This window comes from Podarcis erhardii, assembly GCF_964252035.2.
Source record: "Podarcis erhardii genome assembly, chromosome: 3".
NCBI lineage: Eukaryota > Metazoa > Chordata > Lepidosauria > Squamata > Lacertidae > Podarcis > Podarcis erhardii.
The window spans coordinates 83,896,141-83,920,485 of NC_138507.1; the positions used below are offsets into that span (position 1 = coordinate 83,896,141).

The 24,345-nt window shown below is 40.4% G+C and overlaps 1 protein-coding gene and 2 long non-coding RNA genes across 12 annotated transcripts in view; 1 reads left to right on the forward strand and 2 right to left on the reverse strand.

The window, feature by feature from the left end:
• BIRC6 (baculoviral IAP repeat containing 6) overlaps positions 1–12,484 on the forward strand; it is a 144,101-nt gene extending 131,617 nt beyond the window's left edge. For all 9 annotated transcript variants that reach the window (XM_081857626.1, XM_081857627.1, XM_081857629.1 and 6 more), the window contains 6 exons: positions 2,741–2,958; positions 3,978–4,139; positions 4,681–4,758; positions 5,920–6,108; positions 10,179–10,313; positions 11,805–12,484. In XM_081857626.1, coding sequence (XP_081713752.1) covers positions 2,741–2,958; positions 3,978–4,139; positions 4,681–4,758; positions 5,920–6,108; positions 10,179–10,313; positions 11,805–11,984 — 962 coding nt within the window. In that variant the 3' untranslated portion in view covers positions 11,985–12,484. The remainder of the gene's footprint in view (positions 1–2,740; positions 2,959–3,977; positions 4,140–4,680; positions 4,759–5,919; positions 6,109–10,178; positions 10,314–11,804) is intronic.
• The window catches only part of LOC309339589, a 28,245-nt gene continuing 13,356 nt past the window's right edge, over positions 9,457–24,345 (reverse strand). For both annotated transcript variants that reach the window (XR_014155470.1, XR_014155471.1), the window contains exons 2-4: positions 17,243–17,356; positions 13,441–13,491; positions 9,457–9,528 (exon numbers count right to left, since the gene is read on the reverse strand). This is a non-coding gene — a long non-coding RNA (uncharacterized lncRNA). The remainder of the gene's footprint in view (positions 9,529–13,440; positions 13,492–17,242; positions 17,357–24,345) is intronic.
• LOC309339596 lies at positions 10,479–11,798 on the reverse strand. The gene is made up of 2 exons (XR_014155479.1): positions 10,613–11,798; positions 10,479–10,573 (listed from the first exon to the last, which is right to left on the reverse strand). It is a non-coding gene; the product is annotated as an uncharacterized lncRNA (long non-coding RNA).

The following is a 24,345-nucleotide window of genomic DNA, read 5'->3' on the forward strand; positions in this document are numbered from 1 at the left end:
GCAGCTTGGGGAGCCCTGCCGGACTTCCCCACAGGGCTCTCCAAGCTGCGGATAGCAGCCTGCTGCCCCGCACGAGGGGCGCTCTTAAGCAGAGCGCCCCTCGCGTGCGGCAGACATTCACAGCTTGGGGAGCCCTGTGGGGAACTCTTCTGAAGGCTGGAGGCGGGAGAAGGGCTTTTCTTCCCACCGCCAGCCTTCAGAACAGCCTTCTGAATGTTGGCGGTGGGGAGGAAAAACCCTCCTCCCACCGCAAGCCCCGGGAAGAGAGGAGAAGCTGCGCGCCTTCTCCTCTGTTCCCGGACCTCCCACCGCAAGCCTTCAGGACAGGTCCGGGAACAGAGGGGAAGGCGCGCAGCTTCTCCTCTCTTCCCGGGGCTTGCGGTGGGAGGAGGGTTCCCCGCTGTCCCCGGAGATTTCCCTATGGGCTTTCGTTTTGCGAAGCAAGCCCATAGGGAAATTCGTCTTGCGAAGCCGCTAAAAATCGGAAAACCCTTTCGTCTTGCGGGTTTTTCGTTTAGCGAGGCATTCGTCTTGCGGGGCACCACTGTAATCTTTAAAAATCAAAGCTGTTTACAACAAGAATACCTATATATATTGAAACCATGTAAAATTATAAAATATAACATCAGAAAACATCAACCACCATAAACTACAGAAAGATGTTTTCTTAATTACCTGCATAAGCTTGATGGCATAGAAAAGTTATCAGCAGGCATTTAAGGTAAAAACGGAGGCACCTGCTGAATCTCTATTGGCAGAGCATTTCACAGGAATTGGCCGAAGGAACTAAGGGCTCAATTTCTTGTTGCTGTCAGATATGCCTTGCCAACTTTAAGCAATAACCAGCAAAGCTCCGCAGATGGTCTGTGATCAAGTCGGGGATAAACGTTTAGGCAGTCCCTAAGGTACGCTGGTGGCGCTGTGGTCTAAACCACAGAGCCTAAGGCTTGCCGATCGGAAGGTCGACGGTTCAACTCCCCACAACAGGGTGAGCTCCCATTGCTCGGTCCCTGCTCCTGCCAACGTAGCAGTTTGAAAGCATGTCAAAGTGGAAGTAGATAAATAGGTATCGCTCCGGCGGGAGGGTAAATGGCGTTTCCGTGCACTGCTCTGGTTTTGCCAGAAGTGGCTTAGTCATGCTAGCCACATGACCCGGAAGCTGTCTGCGGACAAACACCGGCTCCCTCGGCCTATAGAGCAAGATGAGCGCCGCAACCCCAGATTTGTCCACAACTGGACCTAACGGTCAGGGGTACCTTTACCTTTTAAGGTACACTGGACCTAAGTAATTCAGGACTTGCATAGTAGGGTTGCCATACATCTGGGAAATCCCGGACATATCCACTTGGGGGGGGGGTCTACATGCCCATCTGGGGGAATCTTTACAATTTCAAGCAAATGTCTGGGTTTCTGAGGTTAAAATATAGGGGTGTGTGTGGCAGCTCGGGTACAGGCCCAGGCTCTATTTCAGCCTCTGGCAACCCTATAATATAAGAACCTTAAACCTGGCTCAGTAGTAGATGGGAAGCCAGTGCCAATGTTTTAACAATGGTGTCACATGTTGCCAGCCATGTGCCCCCGCCCGCCCCCCCCCCAAATCAGAAGTCTGGCCGCTGCATTTTGCCCCAGTTGGAGCTTTCTGAACCAACCCCACATAGAGGACATTGCAGTAATCCAGTCTTGAGATTACCCATACATGGACTACAGGTCAAGCTATCTCTGTCCAGGAATGGCTGTAGCTGGCAAACCAGACAGAACCAGTACTTACTATTTGAAGGTTAAGTAGTATGCAGTCTTAATTCTTGCTTAGAAAATGGAACAAAGGCACTTAACATCTCTAGGAAATTATCAGCAATTTTTCTACGTAGCCTGAAGCTGAAAGAGAATGCACAAGTAGTTTATGATCCAAGAAGAACATGTTAATAAGTCGGTATGTGTAAATTTTTCCTGGTTTTTGCAGTATGACTGCTCTCTGTCATTTATGAGGAAACATAGCAGCCAATCCATAGATGCTGGAGATAATCTTCAAATAATCCATCAGATTTGTCATGCTGCGGTTGTCTTTCTCAAGGAGAGAATATTTAAAAATCAGGATTTATCAGTAGCTTTGGGAGGTCCTAGATGTATCAGCCAGTGACAGTATTTTAGAGTTTATCCAAGATACTAGTTAATCTCTAAGAGAGATGTACTTTTGGTCCATAAAATATAATGTGTTAATGTTTTCTCCTATGATCATTTATCAATAATGCAATTTAACACTATTGTCAATCTTGCTTATATATTTGGGGTAAGGAAGAGTAGTGATGTTTGCAGTTAAACTGCATAAATACCTTCTCAAGCGGGTAAGCTGAATTCTGCTAATGGGACAGAAAATAAGTTCAGGAGACCTAGAGATGTACTTTTGGTCCATAAAGTGTAATGTGTTAATGTTTTCTCCTATGATCATTTATCAATAATGCAATTTAACACTATTGTCAATTGACTCTTTAATTATGCCCAATTAGAATAATTTTAGTATAATAGTGTGTGTTAGCAAGACTAGCAAGGTATCTTACATATATTTTAACAATGGGAAGGTATTTGGGTCTGCCAATTTATCTTACTGTATTGAATTGCTTGTTGCTATGGGGAGGGGGGAAATGAAATATTTATATACAGACTGATTTTTCCATTAATTTTGATACTTCATACAATTTAATTACATTCTAATAAATTAAAACATTACTTTTCACTCCTTTAGATACCTTTGAGATGGTTTCAGAAGATGACGATGGAAAACTGGTGTTTAAAGTAAATTACCACTACATGTCACAGGTGAAAAATGCTAGTGATGCAAACAGTGCTGCCAGAGCCAGACGTCTTGCTCAAGAAGCTGTAACACTTTCTACATCGCTGCCTCTTTCCTCTTCATCCAGTGTCTTTGTCCGCTGTGATGAGGAGAGACTAGACATCATGAAGGTAAAAAAATCAGACTTGTGTTCCAAAAACAGCAGAGGTCTCTGATGTGTCTAAATCACGTTAATGCTTATTTTGCATGATTTATTCTGCTTCTACGGGACTTGGAGAAGGAGAGGGAACTTTTTAATGTACTGCTCCTGCTCGCCTCCACTTCAGAAACTTCCAGGGCATTGATGATAAATTTGAAAAAGCGCATCTTCCTAAAAGCCTGTTCAGCACCTATTTTTTGCCAGAAGTTCTCTCTAGCTGGGGTGGGGATGGAGGGACATAAACTTTCCTACCAAATTAGCCTATTGGTAAGTCTTCTTGCAACAGTTGCTGTTTCTGTTGTGCCTTTTATTTTATTTTTACTTCTTGGCTGACAGTTATGCAGGTGAGATTTGGCCCACAGGCTGCCTGATACTTACCCCCCTTTGCTAGATGTTTACTACTCTTTGATTCAAGGAAACGAAGTTGGAGGAGAGAGAGGGAAAGATGTGCAGATATTACGCTAGAATCCTATAAGAAGTGGGGGGTCCTGGAGGAGATCATGTGGCTTATGGGCAGAGGGGCTGTGTCTTTGTTGAGGGAGTAAACATGCAAGATAGCATTGGACTTGTCAATGATATTTCTCTAGAATAAGACCTGGTCCAGTGAGCACTTGCAGTTCTAATTAGAGACAGAGGGAAAATGTGTTTGGTTCATATTAAAAATGCAGAACCACTTAATTTGCATTTCCCAAAACCAATCTGCAAACCAAATACAGCTATCCTTCAAAATCCACAAGCAAAAGAGAGCACAAAAAATGCTTATAATACCCAATTCCTTGCAAAAACACACATAGATTTTTGTGCAGACTTTTCTTTTTAAAAAATCACAAAGTAATTCAGAAATGGGGCAAAGTGGATGCAAGAATGGAAAAATGAGAAGCTGAGAGAAACAAACTGACAGGATTTGTCCATCCCTAGTTCTAAAGTGTTGTATATGATATACTAGTTTCCCAAGCTGGTTGCTGTAACATTATTTGTCTTTTTCAAAAGGTTTTGATAACTGGCCCAGCAGACACACCTTATGCAAATGGCTGTTTTGAATTTGATGTGTATTTTCCGCAAGACTATCCTAATTCACCTCCACTTGTAAATCTGGAAACAACTGGAGGACACAGTGTGAGATTCAATCCAAATCTTTACAATGATGGCAAGGTAAATAGTTTTGCTATTTTATTGCAGGCTAATGTGGTTGAAACAATTTCTAGTCATTCTGAGTAAATAGGTACCTATGGATAGCTTAACTTACATGGGTAACCATATACCATATTTACTTGAATCTTATGCTCACCTTTTTTGGCCAAATTATGTTGCGAAAATTAAGGTGCACATTAGATTTGATGGCACATTATGCTTGAGTACATACAGTAACACGTTGATTTATTTTTTCAAGAAGCCTGTCTGCTTTACTCTAGGATATAGTCCAGTTGCTTGGCAGTGTCTCACAAAAGCCTGTCAGTGAATGGAAGCAGGCATCCATGTATGGATTGCCTTTCTGGAAGCAAACTGTACTGTAGTGATGAAAGAGGGATCCTGCTCTACTGAAGAGAGAATAGGGATGACGATGTTGGATTAGACAGCACCAGTCAACTCATATATGAAAATCATTAATCTGTGAATTAGAACAATAATGTATAAATTGCAACTATGTACTGATATTTATATATATATAACTGTTCAAAACCTTTATCTTCAGGTTTGCTTAAGTATTCTTAACACCTGGCATGGAAGACCAGAAGAGAAGTGGAATCCCCAGACATCAAGCTTTTTACAAGTATGTGGCTTTCTTCAGTGTGGAAGCTGGAGGGTGGGTGTGTAAATAATTCAGAAAACAAAGTTTTTTTCTGCAAGACAAAAGCCTCAAAAGCCAATGTATTTCCATCACTGCACCTTGTTCTCTGATATCATTTCAAATAAATATATATAGGATAATCTAAATTACCATTCATTCTTGTATTTACTTCAGTGCAGTCACTTTTTATGCAGCAGTACAAAAAAAAAATATCATGAAAATTGGGGGGTCTTGTTGCAGCTCAAGGTGCACTTTGGAAAGTATGTTTGAGAATTATGAGATCCCAGTCTATATATTTCTGTTGATTTTTTTGGAGCTATTTCAATATACTTTCCAACGAGGAATTAGTATGTGTGTTCAAGTTAAAATGAAATGTTTTTGTAATGTTGTCAGGTCTAGGATATGCCTTAAATATATTCAGCTTACTGTTGTAAAATTGCGATCTGATGACCTAATTTTCTTTTTATATTGATGTTATGATGATAACTCCAAAATGTATTAACTGATATTAATGTACACTAAATATCCACCACTGAATCATGCTTCCCCAATATTAATTTACTTTATGTAAATATTCCCTTATTCAACTTGGCTGCTGTAGTCAAGTGCCATATTAATATTTATATGTGGTGTCATATTAATATTAATATGCTTGTAATCATATAATTATATTTATCAAGCATAGTCCTAGCAAATAAAGCATTTAAATGAATTTGTCAAGACCTCAAGAGCAAAACCTTAGGGGACTAAGATTGGCTTTTCCAGACTTTAACCTAGTATTGATTAACATTAGCAAATGGCAAGAGCCATAGCGTAATTACTCATTGAAAATGAATGTATGTTTTATATATATACACATACACATTCTCTCTCTCTCTCTCTCTCTCTCTCTCTCTCCCCCCCCCTCCCTCCCTCACTCTCTAATGGTCCATTATATTATTAAAAAGAATCCATTGAAACAAATAGATCCTTCTTTGGCACTGCAAATGGCAGATGCAAAGCATTGCCACCATTGGGTCAATCTATGCAAAAGTTTGAGAATAAGAGGAAAGGTTTAGGTTGTTTTTATTGTTCTGACCTTGGCAATGGTCTGTTTTGTTCTTTTTACTGCTTGCAAACTCCTTCAACTGTGTCTGTCCACAGGTATTGGTGTCTGTGCAATCCCTCATATTAGTTGCAGAGCCCTATTTCAATGAACCAGGATACGAAAGATCGAGAGGGACTCCAAGCGGCACACAGAGTTCCAGAGAATACGATGGAAATATACGGCAAGCAACAGTCAAATGGGCTATGCTTGAACAAATCAGAAATCCTTCACCATGTTTTAAAGAGGTTAGTGCTTTGTGCCATACCTGCTTATGATCCATCCATTTTAAATGTAGAATCCTGAGAAACGTGTTACCTTCATAACAGGGATATGGATAATTGCATAAATTCAGGTTTATTGCGGCAATTGGGCTGCATTGGTTTTAGTCAAAAAGTCATGATAAGAACCAATCCAGTATCCAGTTTCTCAGACTGACCAACTAGATGTCTCTGGGAAGCCCAAAAGCAGGACAGGTAGGAAGGTGTATTTGTCCCTGAGGCAGGCATAGGGCAAACTCCATCCCTCCAGATGTTTGGGACTACAATTCCCATCATTCCTAACCACTGGTCCTGTTAGCTAGGGCTGATGGGAATTGTAGTCCCAAACATCTGGAGGGCCAGAGTTTGCCTATGCCTGCGAGGTCTCCCAGTAGCCTGTGACAGGCTCTGCTTGTTTTCCAGTTAGGAAAAGGAAAGAAGTAACAGGAGTTTCCCCTGCTCTTTCTTCCCTTCTCCAAAATTGCTGCACAAGTGAAAAGAGATCCCATGACTCCAAAGACTTTTAACAACTGCAGAAGGCTCTTCAGAGGTGGATGTATGGAGAATGTTAGAAACAGCAGAAGAAACTCTTGCTTATCCACATCTTCCAGCACATGAGAGGAAGGAAGACACAGCAGGAGAGTTTCCTTCTATTTCTTGCCTTCCTCAAGCTTCTGTATAGGAATCCATATGTTGTCTTAAAGTCATCTGAGCAATCCCAGAAGACCTGTTGGTAGCAAGGACAAAAAAAGCCTGGGTTGTAAGCAAACCTGGTATTTGTGGGCCCCCACCCTGGTCATCAGTTTCTGAGGAGTTCTGTGTTACAGAAAACATATCAATAATTGTCTCGCAGTTAGAATTGAATGTGGTCTGCCACTGTGTGCCAGAGCCAAATTTTGAATAGTCAGGTAGGTGCAATTTGAAGTAATGTCAAATGCATGAGTTCACATACAGCCCTTATATACCTTTGCAAAACCTGTTTTGGTCAGGATAACTGCTTCCATCTTAAAATACCTATTCTGCCTATCAACTTTGACCAAAAACTGTTTGAGCAGGAAAAAAATACTAATTGCATCTCAAACTGTGAATCCATCCCATATTGGTGTGCTTAAAGTGAGGATTGTTTGGCAAATGGAAATAGTTGACAAATATGAACAGCTGAATGGCTTAATTTTCTTTCTAATGTTGGTATGTAGTGTTTCTCCCTTTTCCCCTGGATGTGAAAATGGCCACAGGGAACATCTCTGTTTGGTTTGGTTGTTGGGGGTGGGGGACAAAACCTGAGTCTGAAGAAAAATAGTTTCTATCGCTAGTAGTAAATCATCTAGATTCCCTTTTATTTCAGTATTTTAATTAAGATGCCATCAGGCTGTGATCTACCTCTTCCCCAACGATATTTGATACTGCTAATAAATTGGCTAATAATGTAGCCAAGCGAGAGTTCTGACATTTGTCATAAATTTTCCTTGATAATTTCATGCCTCTAATTGACTATAAAGGTGTACATGTCAAAAATTAAGGTTATTTTGCAGTAGGGAATTTAGTACCTTGCCTAGCATCCAAGGAAATTGGACCAAGGGTGATTAATGCAATAACGGTGATACAGACATGCCTAGAAAATTATCTTGGGGCAGGGGAGCCAGTCTCATGCTATGGTTGCAGTATGTCTCCCCACATTTTAAACCACTTACATAAAAAAAATTGAGCTATAAATTTGAATTATAAAAAATTATGTTTTGTTCATAGCCAACAGGACTTTTTGCATTTTATGAGCAGGTTACAGGTTATGAAAACTTGAGTAGTGCTCACGATATATTGGCCATAGGCACACATAATAATATCCTAGGCCTGAGCAATACCCCTCCTGTCCTTTCCTGCAACAAGATTAGTCTTCATGACTAGTAGATAGAGATTGCAGTGAAAAATCTAACTTCTTTTATGGTCGGGGGCACCATAAGAATGTCAGTAATGCTTTTTGCTGAAGAAGTAATTAAACCCTACTCACAGACCCTCCCTTGTGATTTCCTCCCTTTGCACTTCACGTGCTGTAAGTAAAATAATGAAGAGTCTCAGACTCAGTGCTACGTTGAAAATGCCTTTGACCCTTTACAGCATGGCAAGGACAAGCCAGAGCACTAGCTTCTGCTTTTTAAGGGTATGAAGCACTTAAGACACTCTAATAAAATACGTACTTGGCCCTTTCTCTGTATTATATGTAGGTTCCCATTCTTCTTGGCTTATTGCCAGGCTTGGAAGTGACCTTGCAGGCTTGCATCTGGGGCAGGAGTTGATAATGCACTGCCTTGGATTTGTTCAAGTCCCACAACACAAACTCTCTTGCCTCCCATCATCCATTTGCCAGCCACATACGCAATTATGTAAAGGGGATGTGAAATCCAAGAGGCCCCCATTGTTACAGTAGATATTTCTTAATTCTAGCACCCACACAATGCAGACACATTGGTATATATGTACATATTATGCAGTACATAATTGTACTGGGTACAATAATGCAGGTTATCTTAGCTTTCTGGTGGCTGCAAGTATGTAAACTGCCTTACCATGCAAATTGCCCAGTTTCAGACATTAACCTTATGGAAATAAATAGACCAAGTGCATACAAATTGCAGTTCAGGGATGTGGATTGTGCCACATAATCATACACTTTCAGAAAGCCCCCTGCCTTCATTTACCAGTTCTAATCATTGGTAATCAAAGTTCATTGTTAATATGAGGATTTTGAAAGCAGCTGTTTTTAGCCATTGTTAAAGTCGGTGCTAGTGCAAGTTTAACCCTGTTGAAAGGCAAAAAGAATTCACACCACCGTGGAAGAAGTAGGGTTGCACTTGATCTTGTGTTCTGCTCCAAATTGCTTTTTAGTTATGAGAGTCAGTGCGCACACATACACTGCCATAGAGGTAAATCAGAATAAGCACCTCTGTTTTATTTCAGACAAAATGGAGATTTAAACCAGTAATAAATTTATTGATTAAAATCAAAAGCTCGTTTACCAAATTGATTATCAAATATGTGTTAAATGCAGAAACACTATCTGAAGCCATTCCATGCTTTTGTTTAAATCGAATTTTAAAAATAATTTGTTGAACAGATTAGGTAGTTTGATTTAATGTCACAAACATGTACAAATATAGGTTAAAATATATAAACTGAGGTACAGCTTCCCTTTACCTTTACAAAGTGTGTAAAAGTATAACTTTGGTACACTGTTGTATTTGTTAAATATAACTAATCATAATGGGGAACTTACTGCACAAATATCAGCCTGCCCAATGAAATTAGTATTACTTACTATAGCAAGAGAGCCTGTAAATATTATACCAAAGAGCCAATTCGTACAATAAGTATGCTAACAGAAGATTTCTTTATTCATTTGTGGATATGTTTGCCCTTAAGAAGAGAACCAAAATGTTGAATTGTCTAGTAATTTTTAAATATTTAAATAATTTTCAAAAGTATTGTTCATATTAGAGAATTTTGTTGATATTTTATATTTCTGTGTTGGATGCATATTTGGATTTCTGATCTAGTTTTGGCAGAATGCCACATTTTAATCTAGCTTTCATTAATCTGTAGTTATAAATCACCTCTTTGGTGAAGATTTATTCATGATAAATATTGATTTTTATTAAAATTTAGCCTGGATAGTAACCCATTTGATCCCACAATCTCAAGATGTCCCAAGAGACATCACCTAGAGGCATCTTTGCTTATGTGCATATTAAGCACATTATTTCAGTCAGTTCAGATATATATGGCTTTTCCCACAAAAGAAGGAAACGTTGCAAAGAAATGAGGACATTCTCCAGGTATATTATGATACCACAGAAAATGATCTGTCTAAACAGTTGTTACTTTTGCATCATATAGTTGGCCATTTCTGGTATCTAAATATGGTGCTTTAACTTCAGATTCATGCAGCAGCAGAATAATACAGTCAAAACTTGTCCATTTGTTAGCAGAGGGTGCACAATTAAAATGGTGTTACAGTTCTGTAATTTGTACACTATCTTTTTAACCTTCAATCTGCCTTTTTACAGGTTATACACAAACACTTCTACTTGAAGAGAGTAGAAATCATGGCTCAGTGTGAGGAGTGGATAGCAGATATACAACAGTACAGCAGCGATAAACGGGTAGGCAGGACTATGTCTCATCACGCTGCCGCTCTAAAGGTAAGGTTCACAGATGAGATTACTGCCCATGATTCAATAAAACCTTTTTGATGCCTTACTACTAACTTCAGTCATAAGAGCTGTTAAAAGCATTCACTGCACACTCTCTAAAGATGATGGCACTTTACAAAAAAAGTAAATAATTTGCGACCACATTTTTCTTGCTGCTCCTCCCACCACCATATGCCCTACTTGTAATTAGAACATACTGGAATGCATCAACTAACTTGCACCCATTTTTTATTTAAAGCAGTTTTCTCCTGTGTTAACTTTGCAGTTCTAGAAATAGGATCTGTTACAAAAAGGAGTTCATCTGTGTCAGGGGAGAGTGGCAGCTATGTGTCCCTTCCATCTTGCCTCCATTAGTGATTAATAAGGCACAGCTAAGTTTTCCCATCCCTGCCAACAGCAGCCAGTGGAGAGGAGCAGGGATGTGGAAGCTCACAACTCAGTGTCATGTCATACATTTTGCCTTACTAAATGTTTCAAAGGGTAAGAGGGGCAGCTGTGGGGCCTGCTACTTTCAACAACAGGTTGGCCAAATCACAAACTACCAGCTTTCGTTGTTGGTCTGGTTATATTTTCTATATTAATATTTCATTTTGAAGTTAGTCCTCCAACTGTCCACCAAAGCCATTTAAATAAAACATTGTTGCACTTGTAAATCCTTGCCTATAGCACAAGAAATCTATGGTCTGCAGAGGTTGTTGGACTCCAACTACCATCAGCCCCAGCCAGCATGGGCAAAGGTCAAAGGTGATGGAAATTGTAGTCTAACAATATCTGGAGGGCCATAGGAGCCCCATCCCCCTGCATAGCCTTATGCGATCTTGGCATGTGGATGGAACAAACATGGGCAATGGCAAAGTGTTAATCCACACAAACATGCATGTTCATCACTTTGATGTCTGCAAGTATGAATGTCAGCTGCCCAGTCATTGAGGTATAGGGCATGCAATAGCTTCACTAAGACATTCATTTTGTGTGTGGTTTAAATACAACAGGCAAGGTTTGTAGAAAACCAATGGCATAGTTCTGCACATTGCAGGCACATCTATACGCTAGTCTATAACCCTGTTTAAGCATTATTAGAACTGGGCTTAATTAGCTCATATGGTGCTGCTGTGCCTACGTGGTGAACCCAACTCAACATCCCCACCCACGAGTTTGTTGCATTGACCCGGAAGGTCTAAGGGTAGGTCTAAAGGTTCAAAGTGGGTTCTACTGAAATCCCCTGTGCTGCTTTCAGAACTGGGTCTTGCTTTATGATATGAGCACAAAGACCTGCTGCACAGAGTTACTCTTAATTAATAATCTTCCTGCAGCTCCCACTAGTAGGGAATAGCAAAAATAACAATGATCACCACATGAAAACTCCAGATCTTTTATTGCAGCAGTTTCTCATTTTATCAGTGAAAGTATTGCAGTATGACTACACCTAAATTGCTGCGAGTGAGCCCCTTTCCTCACTATGATTTTTTATGTGCACAGCGTCACACAGCTCAACTGCGGGAAGAGCTTCAGAAACTCCCCTGTCCCGAAGGCCTGGACCCAGATGCTGATGATTCAGCTGAGAAATGCAGTGCCATGACAAGTGCTGAGGATGCTCTGTTGCACGAGCAAGTCAAACCGAGCAGCAGTAAAGACCTCCCAAGTGACTTCAAATTATGAGCTGCGTTGACATGGACTTGATAGACACACGAGGCTTTGAAGCACAAGCCAAATATGTCAATATTTGTATCTAAGAAGCTAATTATGTAATAGGTAATGAAACTATACTATGCCCTTCAGGATATACAGATTAATTCAAGATGATCTTTTATTTACCTGTACAAGAGTGTAAACTTTTTTGTGCTTTTATTTCCAATTGTGAGAACCACTGATTGGTATGTTTAAAAAGTTATGTATACAAGAATGGATAAATCACTGCTATATAAGGGAAGCTACCTTAGGAAAGAATGTTTACTGAATGTTTATAATTTTTTTTTTTACTTGTAGAGTGAGGGCGGTTGTAACAAAGAATATATATTGGTCATTCTTACAGCTACTATTTAAAGTCGGACAGTTTTCACTGAATTTGATAGATTTTACGTTTGGCCATATCTCCATTCTCATATTTGATTTCTAAAAAGAACCTCCTGTATACTTCAATAAAGGTCAAATGGACATGCTCCCTCTTATGATTTACTGGTACCTTTTTTAAAATAATCTGCCATTCATTATAGTTGGAGACTTGCACTTGTATGACTGAATTTATTACAGTCAACATATTTAATTTTATGCTTAACTAATTCTAAAAATGCGGATGAAATAAATGCACATGGTTTTACCTCAGCCAAAATGTGGACTGCTGGATTCATCTTTCATAACTCTTTATTAACAGCTGGGTGACTTCTGCTCAAGAAGAGCAAAAGGATGTTATGACAATGAATTCATTAAGTAATTTTACACGAGGAAACCCCAGTGGAAGTTGTTACCTTCTGGTCCTTCCTAACGACTAACACCCATTAAAACATAATAGTCTAGTTGTGGAGCAATTGTGTTAGTTACATATTATGTTTCCAGAGCTATCTGTCAATTTTTAAGCAGTTTGCTGGCAGACACAATATTGCATACTGAAGAATTTTGAAGGTTTCTTATCTAGTTCAAAGGATCGGGCCAGGTGTGTTGTGGCTTCAAGATAAAAGCAGCAGCCAAAGAGTCTCTAATTTTCAGTAATATCTCTTCCTGTGGCACTTAAGGCCACAAGAACAATGTTGATCAGTCATCGCTTATCACTGGCCATGCTGGCTTGGGCTAACTGGAGCTCATCAACTTCTGGAGGGCCACCAGTTCTCTAGCCCTGTGTCATATACTCTGTGAGCACTTGGGAAACCGCAGCTGGCAAAGCACGTTAGCCCTAGTGATGAAGCACTGAGGTAAACTGTTATGCACATGGGCGAATTAAACACAAATGCAAGCAGAAGGTAGGTGCTACTCATTTTTTAATTAATCAATTGAAACTGAAATAAGGACACAGCAAAGGACACTGTGTATGCCAGGAGCTAAATTGCAAGTGGGGTGTGGTGTGGTATCCTAAACAGTTCAAGACCTGAAACTTAGAGGAGGTAATTCTGTAGAAACTTACAGTTCATGCTGCTCTCCTTTATCAGGGAAGCCTTGAGCGGCTGCAGTTAACCTAGACAGAAATGGGACAGAAAGTAATATACAGTTATACACTGATGAAGACCCACAGTTCAGACCTAGCAAGTGGGAAAGTCAGTTAGCTTATAAACAACTGTAGGATTAGCTTTTTCCATGTCACTGTAAATTCAGCTTAGGTTTTAAGTTCAAGTAAGCGTATGGAGTTTCAAGAACTGAGGCAAAGAGTGGTGATGTGTGAAGGCATTACTAACAAAAGTTAACAAGTAATTTCATCGATCTACACTTGGATGGAAAAGTGAAAATGCTAATATTCTAACAAAAATATGTATTGCTATATCCAAACATGGGAAAGTTGCCAATATAATTCCAATTTTTAAAAGGCAATCCTGGAAGTAGCAGGCCTTTTGTTCCATGTAAATTGGTGGGAAACATTATTTAAGATAAATTAATAAACATTTAGAAGAACAAGTATTGCTGAAGAAGAGCCAGCATGGCTTCTACACGTGAATGCTCTATCTGTATAACCTTTTGAGAGAGTCTTAATAAGCATGTCCTAGGGGTGAGTCTGTAGACACTGCCTACTTAGACTTTCACAAAGCTTTCAGTGAAGATCCTCTCCAAAAGTATCTGGGTCATGTCCCATCATCTCTGGCCCCTGGCCATGGGCTAACGGGAGCTGGAACCCAACGGCATCCACTGAGACACATATTTGACAAGCTCAATATAAGATGACAGTCTATTAAGGATCAATAATGAATTTAAGAATAAATGGACAGAAGAAAATAGAGTAAGACTAAATGGACTGTTCTCACAATTATATAAAAAGTGGAGTCCCCAAAGATCTGTAATGACTCGTCTGCTTTTTAACTTGTTCAAAAATGACCTAGAGTTATGGGTGAACAGTGTGGAGGCCAAGTTTGCTGATGACATCAAATTATTCCGGTTACTAAAAACAAAAAGGCATCATGAATAACTCCAAAACATTCCCTCCAAACTGAGTTAAAAAACAAATGTGTGTTAATGTGAATAAAAATGGTGTACACTGGGGCAAAAAATCCAAACTTCACATTGATACTGATGGATTCTAAGCTAGCACTAGCTATACAGGAAGGATATAATTCTGATGGATAGCTCAATGAAAATGGTGACCCAGTATGCAACAGTAAAAGGTATTTAAAGCCCCAGCCAATTTAATAATGCCCATTTGGAATGCCAGTTAGAGTTCTAGCCTCTGCATCTGAAAAGGAGTATTGTAGAACTGGGGAGAGTGCAGAAAAAGGGAAATCAAAATGATCAGGAGACTTATATGGCAAGGTTACAGTGTTTGGGTCTTTTAAGTTTGGGGGGGGGGACAAGTTTGGAACGACATGCTAGAGATTTATAAAATTGTGCATGATATAGAGAAAGTACATAGAAGTGTTTCTGTCTCTCGTAATACTAGAACCTGGTGTGATCCAATGAAACTGAATGGTAGGATAGACAGACAACAGGAAAAAGCCAAGTACTTCACAAAGCATATACAGAATTCACTTTTGCAAGGTGTGGTGATGGCCACCAACCCAGAAATATTTAAAAGATTAGACAGTTCCTAGAGAATAAGGCTGTCATTGCTACTAGTAATGTTCTATCTCCAGGATCAGGGGAAACATGCCTCTTAATAGCCTCTAGGAAACAACCAGAAGGTTGGTGGTTCAAGCCCACCCAAGGACAACAGTGGGCAGGATTCCTGCATTGCAGAGGGGTGGACTAGATGACTCTTGGGGGTCCCTTCCAACTCTACCATTCTATACATAGCAGGACGGAGCTTCTGCGCTCATGTCTTGCTTATTTGCTTCCCACAGGCAACTGATTGGCTGCTGTGGGGAAACAGAATGCAGGACTAGATCCAAGTTTGGTTTGATCCAGCAGGGCTCTTTTGTTCTTAATGTTTCTAGGGAGCAGGGAAAGACAAGAGGCTTTTTATCACTAATTGTTAGAGCTAACTGTTTAAGTGCGGTTGCTTAAGGTATTGCAACATGTAAAAAGCTTGTTCAAGCAAAGTGGTGTTGGTTTTTAAAACATCTTCCTTATATAGCTACAGCCCCCCCCCCCAAACAGCCATCGTTCATTGTTCACTGAAGCCGAAAACGTGATACCATACATTTCAAATGCAGGTTAGTAATTGTCTAGGAATTTTCATGACATAATTGGAAATTGGGACAAAGGATACTTGCCACGCATTTTAATTATTAAAAGTTAATACAGGGGATATGTCACTAAATACTCATGGTTTTATGGATGTTAGGAGTGAAGTAGCCTCAGCTCAAGGTATGTGGAGAGATGCATCACTGGTTTTGACTGACATACAGAAATTTGCTTAGTGCACTTTTTTTTCTTCTATGGAGGCATGTTTCTCCGCATAGTTTGCAAAGGCCTTTAGTAGGACACTCTAAGTAGAAGTGGCAAGACAAGCTCTAGATTTTAGGCAGTAACTACCCTGACAGGAAAAATATAGGCATGTCCTTCTGCCAAGCTTTTATGAAGTAATAAGGGTGCAAGTCCCTCTGAGATGCATGTTCATTGTGTCTTGATTGGGTTAGCACAAAATCCACCCATATGTTCAAGCCATCACACACACTTTCTCAGTAACCTTAAAATACAACCTGTAAAAGCTGCCTGTATTAACCACGAATTGCAGCTGAGGGGGTGTAGATGAGGTTCTTCTTAAGACGCCCTACAGATTTCAAAGGCAGAATTTGAACCTGAGTTCTGCTTCACAGAACGATCTCTCTTAGGTCAGTCATATCAGGAAAATAAAGCCTGGGGGTGGGGGTGGTTTTCATGGGACTGCAACATGCAGGGAGAGGAAGTTTATTTGTTCCCTCCCAAGCTGTAGTCCTAAAAAATAAAACGCCATGCATTACAGTTAGCCCTTGAAAAGAGTTCCCATTGCACTAATGAGAACTTTTTTCCCTAAGGCTAACTGCAGCCTGGAGGAGGGGATTTTTGTCAGTACTGTGTCTGGGAAAGTTTAAAACTCCTCTCTATGTGCACTGTAGCCATGATTAAAATGCTCACCTGCATCTAGAAGGGGTTCGCCCCCCCCCCCCATTTTAAACCCTGCTGTGTATGCTAGCCACACAATGTGTTCCTTTGCCTCTGGCTTCTGTGTTATAGTGAGCTAAGGAATGCATTTGTTTTTTTACGAGATCTTTGCATCCCCATAATCAGCTGACTAAACAGGGATGCTATGAGAGAGGAGTGCAGCAATCATCATACTACAGGTCTTAAGGGCTGCAGGTACCAGAATAACTGCATTCCACCAAGCCCTGAACTTTTCACCCCGTAAACTCTGTGGCAGACACTGTCACTCAAGTCAATCTCCTATACACGGTAATTGAACTGTTAAATTATTACATAGTCATGTCTAGATGGCTGTTGCCCATTACAAATTAATCATGTCTGGTGTAGAAGATGGGATCTGGCTAGGTTTACATGATTAATTTATCATACATTTATATTCTTATGGCCATATCCAGCACTCTTAATTCCAATTTGCTAGTTGCAGCCATTTCTCTGATTATTTAAACACAACCACTCACAAACGCACAAAATGCCTATTAGCCTACAGTTTTGCCATCCTTCCTTTTCTTCCTACCATGGCTTTCATTCTCAAAGCTTTTTAGTTTCAGTTAGCATCTCAATATCTCAACTGTGGTGACATGTCATCGCTTCAAGATGTGAGTTTGAGAGAAAAGTTCTGAGCTTTAAAAGCAGTTCCTACAGAAATACCATTTAATTCTTACCTGTTTCTAGCTGAGACAGGAAGGTAAAATTTAACAGCCAAAACACATCAGTTTGTGAAATCTTGGTTTTTATGGGATGAAATGCTGCCATTCTTTTTTTCCTCATCTGATTTTCTGAAAAGTGAGAAATTAAGATAGTTACACAATGATGCACTATCTCTCAGGTCATAGTGACTTAGTTGCTCTTCTAAGCAGAATGTGCTTAGCACATCTTAGTACACAAGATTAAGTAGATTCGGGGAGGGGAGGCTGGCTTTATACATGCCTCTAATATATCATAGTCCTTATTTCTTTCCCCACCCCCGCCATTGTGGTATTTTGCCATGCATGGAGTTGCATGTGTGAAGCGCTACCAGATTAACATGTTTCTGTATTCCATCTCTGCATAAAACTGTAAAGCATATTTGGCGTTATTCTGAAGGTGGCTGCTTTGCCTGTGTGTAGAGCTTTCCTGGGAAAGCTTGCTTGATTGACCAACATTTCAGTTTCCCATGTTGGAAACCCTACCCATGAATAAGGCAGCCAGACTAAGGCTGGTTGGGAAATGTGTGTCAGCTATTATTCACCATCAAGGAGGCCAGACTTATCTTGTGCTTGGTCCCTTGGCCCTTTGAAACTGGATGTCTGGAGAGGTTTTTATGTGTGTCACATGAAACATGAAATCTAGGCTAGTGAAGAAAAATATTGTTTAAATGCTTAATGAAAACAAAACTTAAGTCAGAACCAAAGATATATTAAAAAGTATATTTTCACATTACTTTTTCTTTAATGAACATGCATGCTTCATTTTGTACTAATGGCAAAGCTCCAAGTAACAGACATGTCCAGAAAGAAATATGTTGTTTTTTAAGTGCTTAAATGAATGGGACATTTATTTTGTTTCTCTTTCTAAATCTTCTTAATTTATGTTCATCTTCTGAAAGAGAAAACAAACAGCCTGATCTGGATTTCTGAACTGAATAAATTGAAAGAGACAAAATCCTTGGGTTGTTAGCTTATGCTTTTATCATAAATTATATTAACTAGATTTATATTCCAGTCCTCCAGGGTTTAAAATAATTGTCATGTTATGGTAGCAGTCAAGGACATGAACATCGTGATGGCAATAGTCAAAACTTCTTTCTTTAATCAGTATTATATAAATAAATGAGATTTTCCCTTATTCGTTTTTGTTAGTTGCAGCATTTTAGTTTTCCACATTCTCCAGAATTAGCAAATTCTTAAATGCTATGCTGGTTCCCAAGAAAAATGTAGATTTGTACATCTCTAGATAATTAGTTATGAATTAAAACAAAGCATGTCACAAAGCATTCATTGTTATGTGAAGAGGTACTTCCCCTTGTCTGGGACATTATGATCCTCCATCTGGCCCTGAACTTCATCACCTCATAAAGATCTGCTCTTATTTATCAATATGTGCACAAAATATTAATTTCACTTGGAAAGTCTAATTTTTTAATTCTCCTAAAAGAAAAGCAATGATGCCTAAGATCAGATGTCCAACCCAGCTAGGGGCCACACACACAGAGCACCTTACCCCAATCCAACAGTCAGAGATTCACATTCTTAGCTGATTTTTTGTTATTTTAAAATCCCCCTATTGCTACTGACAGCATCTTAAAAAGTAGAGACATCCCCTTGCCAACAAAGGTCCGTATAGTTAAAGCTATGGTTTTCCCAGTAGTGATGTATGGAAGTGAGAGCTGGACCATAAAGAAGGCTGGTCGCCGAAGAATTGATGCTTTTGAATTATGGTATTGGAGGAGACTCGTGAGAGTCCCATGGACTGCAAGAAGAACAAACCTATCCATTCTTAAGGAAATCAGCTCTGAGTGCTCACTGGAAGGACAGATCGTGAAGCTAAGGCTCCAATACTTTGGCCACCTCATGAGAAGAGAAGACTCCCTGGAAAAGACCCTGATGTTGGGAAAGATGGAGGGCACAAGGAGAAGGGGACGACAGAGGACGAGATGGTTGGATAGTGTTCTCGAAGCTACCAGCATGAGTTTGACCAAACTGCAGGAGGCAGTGGAAGACAGAAGTGCCTGGCGTTCTCTGGTCCATGGGGTCACGAAGAGTCGGACACGACTAAACGACTAAACAACAACATTGCTACTGATGAACTGTTTAGGTAGGTAAGCAAAAGTTAGATGCAATCTTCAACTCTTTCCAAGACAAGCAGCTGATTAGGGCAGTCTCTGTTTCTGTTACCTGGCCACTATGAGCACACTTTCTGGGCTACTGGGTATAGGGCCAGGGTGCGGTGGAGCCCAACAGAACTCCAAACAACCCCTAAGATTCCTCAGTGCACAATGAAAGGAATGAATGCACCACAGCTAAGGTTCAAGATTACTCTCAAGGCAACACTGGCAGTAAGCTAAGCCAATCAGACACAACCTTTGGTATTGCAGGGCCAATGAAACCAGCAACAGGGCATGTTGAGAAGGCTTGCTGCTCTGGTATTCTCATTGACCCCCACAACCCTAAAGCTGGTAACTGAATTGTAGAATTGTAGAATTCGCTCTAGCAATATTTAAAATTAAAATGCTAGGCAGCTGAAGCCTCAATGGAGATTGCTAGAAGAGCAATTTGCAGAGAGTGTGGGCCAGCAGACTTGCCAACTTGCCTGCCTGCCTGCAAGACAGAGGGAAGGGGGGAGAGAGAGAAGTGTCGTTGCTGTCAGTCTTCATTAGCTTTGAGGTAACACTTGCAACATTAAAATGTTAGCTTGGACGTTCCTTAGGGTGCCAATCTATCCTGTATGTAACATCTACATGAAACCGCTGAGCAGGGTCATCCAAAGTTTTAGAGCACATTGTCAGAAATATGCTGATGACACGCAGCTCTGCTTCTCCTATACATCTTCCGGTGTGGCAGTAGATGTGCTGGACCTTTGTATTGCCTCGGAAATCGATTGGATGAGAGCCAACAAACTGAAGCTCAATCCAGATAAGACTGAGGCACTGTTAGTGGATGGTTACCTAGACCAGATGGATGGGAGGTTGCCTGTTCTTGATGGGGTTACACTCACTCTGAAGAAGCAGGTACACAGCTTGAGGGTACTACTGGGTCCGTTGCTATCATTTGAGGCTCAAGTGGCCTCAGTGGTGCAGAGGGCCTTCTATCAGCTTTGGCTGGTGGCCCAGCTGCGCCACATCTGGGCGGGGATAGTCTAATTTCTGTCGTCTATGCTCTGACAACCTCTGAGTTAGATTACTGCAACACATTATATGTGGGGCTGCTTCTAAAGACAGTTCAGAAATTTCATGTTGTGCAGAATTCAGCAGCCAAGTTGCTCACTGGGGCAAGATGGTTTGAGTATATAATGCCAACCCTGGTCCAACTGCACTGGCTACCAGTTAGTTTCTGGTTTTGACCTATAAAGCCTTAATCGGCTCAGTATTGCACCTCAAGGACCACTTCTTCCCATATGAACAGACCTGGATTATCTGAGGCCCATCTTTGCATGCCACCCCCATGGGAGGGGTAAAAGGCGGCAACACAAGAAAACAGGGCTTTTTGCAGAGGTTCCCTGCTTGTAAAATGCTCTCCACAGGGCAGCTCACCTGGAGCCTTCATTACACATCTTTAGGCACCAGGAGAAAACAGACCTTTGGCTAATTAAACAATTCATGGCCTTTTAAATATGTTTGTGGGAAGGAGGTTATTGGCTTGTTGTTTTTAGTATATATTTTGTGTTCTCATTTTGTATTTTTATATTGTGAACCACCCTGTGATCTTTGGATGAAGGGCAGTATACAAATATAATAACAGCAGCCACAACAACAACACCTCTTTCTGCAGGGTAGAGTCTATCTTTAAAGGATTGATATTGCTATCTTTGTAAGATGGAAGGCACAACTCAATTGTTCACTTTTCTCAGGGGTGAGACACCTGTGGCTCTCCAGATGTTGGTTGGACTCCCAAAGCTCTTCAACCCAGCCAAAATGAGCAATGGTCAGGCAACTTCGGGAGGAGAATATATTTTCCATACCTGCTCCCAGAGAGAGGGGTTCACCAATGAGTTTCAGCTTAGCTTCCCCTTCAAAACAGATGCATTTCCCAAAGGTTTTATGATGTGCTGAATTCTAGAACCAGTTCTAAAAATGGCTAAAGGGAGCTCTTCTCCACAAACAGAGTATGTCTCTGTCTTGAGTTGCTGCTGCTGCTGCAGCAGCTCTGCCTCACAGGGATTTATTTGCTACATTAAAGAAAACAGGTACATCCAAATCTCAAAGCAATGGTGAAGAGAAGGTGCACTTGGCCTGGCAGGCTCATCAAGCAGTGATGTGGTCACCTCATGTTTTTAGGAGCTAGTAGGCAGGCTTCTGGGACGAGCTTGCTAGGGAAAGAGAAAACGAGATACGAGAACTGAGAGCATGAGGGCATTGTGGAAACAGTGGTGCATTAGTGGCAAGGAAATAAAGCATGGATGAGCAGATAGGTAAGCACTGGGAAGTGGGTGGTCACCTTGACCAGCCCCCCTCAAACCTGGCAATACCTCTTGCTCAAATGGGTTTGCCTTATGTTATGAAGAGCTGCTGTTTGAGAAAGACAAGCCAAAGTCTTTAGGGCATTAATTAAATTGCTCTTTTGTATTGGCTGAAGCAGCCTGAAGAGCTTGCCATGAGCTTAGGGAAGAGGGAGAAGAAGAAAAAGCTTGCTTAAATCTACTTCAAGTTTGAAAGGACACAGGATTGCTCCACACACACACACCATACACCTTCTGCCTCTCATACCACTCCCTCAATTAGGTTGTGAAGCCTCTCTTCATTTTAAGACATCCTTCACGTATCTTATATTAAAATAGGTTATTTCTTGAATTAATTAAAAGGGAGAAGCGGGGTGAATTTATAAAGAACAGAGCACATTTAAGTGGCCAACTACGTCCAAGCACCTTTTATCCTTACAGTAAAGCAATTAATCACCATAAACTCATTTTGTCTAAAAGCAGTAGCAATAGATTGTTCCATTTAAATCACTTTATTGTCCAGTCTGATGTCAGATCACCTAAATAGACATGCTTATAAATTCCTTGTATGGGAACATTGTATGTTTTGAAGGTTAGTTAGGATGGGAATGTTTTGCGCCAGTTGCTGGCAAGAGCTACATGCTTTAATTTCTGCAAAAATTACTGTATACTTCCAAGGTTTATCAAGATGGGTGGCGCACATATAAGAGTCTGAATGGGCAAAGTCACAACTAAGACCGGGAACGAGATGCACTCAGGATATGTCTTTAATAATAATAATAATAATAATAATAATAATAATAATAATAAACAACTCTCTGTTTCAATCTAAGAGCAAAATCCACTCCTCTCTGTTCCTGCTCAAGCCTACTGAATGAGCAGCTAATGGGGAACCAAAACAACATTTGGTGAGATTAAGTTTAAAGGTTTGAAGCAGAAGAAAAGCAGTTGCAAATTATACTTACATACTGGGCAAAGACTAGATCTCATCTGAGTCGTTTTACATTAGGTACCGGAAACCTGTGTTGTTAGACTCCAACTCCTATCAGTCCTGGCCAATGTAGCCCATGGTTAGGAATGATGAGAGTTGTAGTCCAACAACATCTAAAGGGCTACAGATCCCAAAACCCTAAGCAGCACCAAAGACAGATGAGATGAAGAAGGTTAATGCTCTAGAGTTCAGTCACACCCAGTGGCACTTTTGGATGGCCTCAAGATGTGCCTGCAAAAAACAAAGAAATATTTACTCTTGGCTAATGTTCTACTGGGCTACTTAATAGTATTGCTGAGGTTGTCAGTAAACTTTTATTCTGTGATTATAAAAAAAAGCCTTTACGATCAGAATTTTTTTGGGGGGAGGGGTCGTTCCTAGAGATATCATTCAGACCAAACCGCCTCCCATCATAGAGTAACTGCAATAAATCAATTTTTAGAGAAAGTTGCAGCAGTCCTGTACTGTTTGAAATGTTTTTCTTTCTTCTTTTTTGATTAACAATTACATCTGCAAACTTTTGTTCTTGATGGTGACAAAAAGTGACAGGCTTCACATGAAGCCCCATCACTATTTACTACAGCAGTAGAAATCTGGCAAATTATTTTAAAGCAAATAAACACAGCTGTAGGAAACATTTCCCTAGTTTCTTCTACATTCTACAAGCTGGAACTATTTTTTATTCACTCCCCCTCTCCGAATCTCATTTTAAACATTTTTCTGTCAAATGCACTGAAGTTCAGTCAGGGGAAAACATAAAACCAGTCTGGAGAAAAATTGTATAAATTTGCATCTGCAGAGAAAGACTGCAGACAAGCTGGAATGGATTCAGGAGAGTGTCACAAGAGGAACAGGTCTCCAAGGCAAGTTGTGTCAAGACAAGCTGAAGGAACTGGGTCTGTTTACCCTGGAGAAAAGAAGATTAAAGGAGGCATATGCTGGCAGTTTTCACAGATCTAAAAGGATCTCAAAAAAAAAGAGAGAAGGAAGTGGTACAAATTGCTAATTACAGCCACTCAGGATAGGACAAAAAGCAAAAAACCTACAAATATTAAACTACAGGAAGATAGGTTAATCATCAAGAGAAAAACATTGTTTTTGTAAGCAGTTCCGCAAAGGAATCAACTGCTTAAGCAAATCATGGGGTCACCTTTCCTAGAGATTTCAGTGAAAAAGCTGAACTGGCAACTATTGGTGATGTTCAGACGTATTAGGTGGAATTCAATTAACAAACATTCCCATTTGTCCAGCTTGCCAGAGAGAACGATTCCCCCCTCCACTCATTTGCTGGTTCTGGGGTACTCCCGATCCCAGCAAGCCAATTTCAGGGGTGCACAGGAGGAAAGCTGCATTGCACAAGCAGAAATCCTTCCCCAGTTCTTCCACTGACAGAATCTGGCCCAGAACACTGGTGGTGGTGTTCTGCATGGTCTACTATCGAAGTCACTCATGCGGAGTTATTCAGATGTTCCCCATTTTGAAATTTGCAGGTGTTAAGAATTCCAAAGTACAGTTCTGTCACATTGCCCCTTATGGGTCATTCTCCCTTACTATTCAGTTTCTCTTTATAGGTGTCTGGAGGATTTTTTCTGAAAGGCAGGGCAGTAAATAATCTAAATAAACATATGTAACTCATGGAGA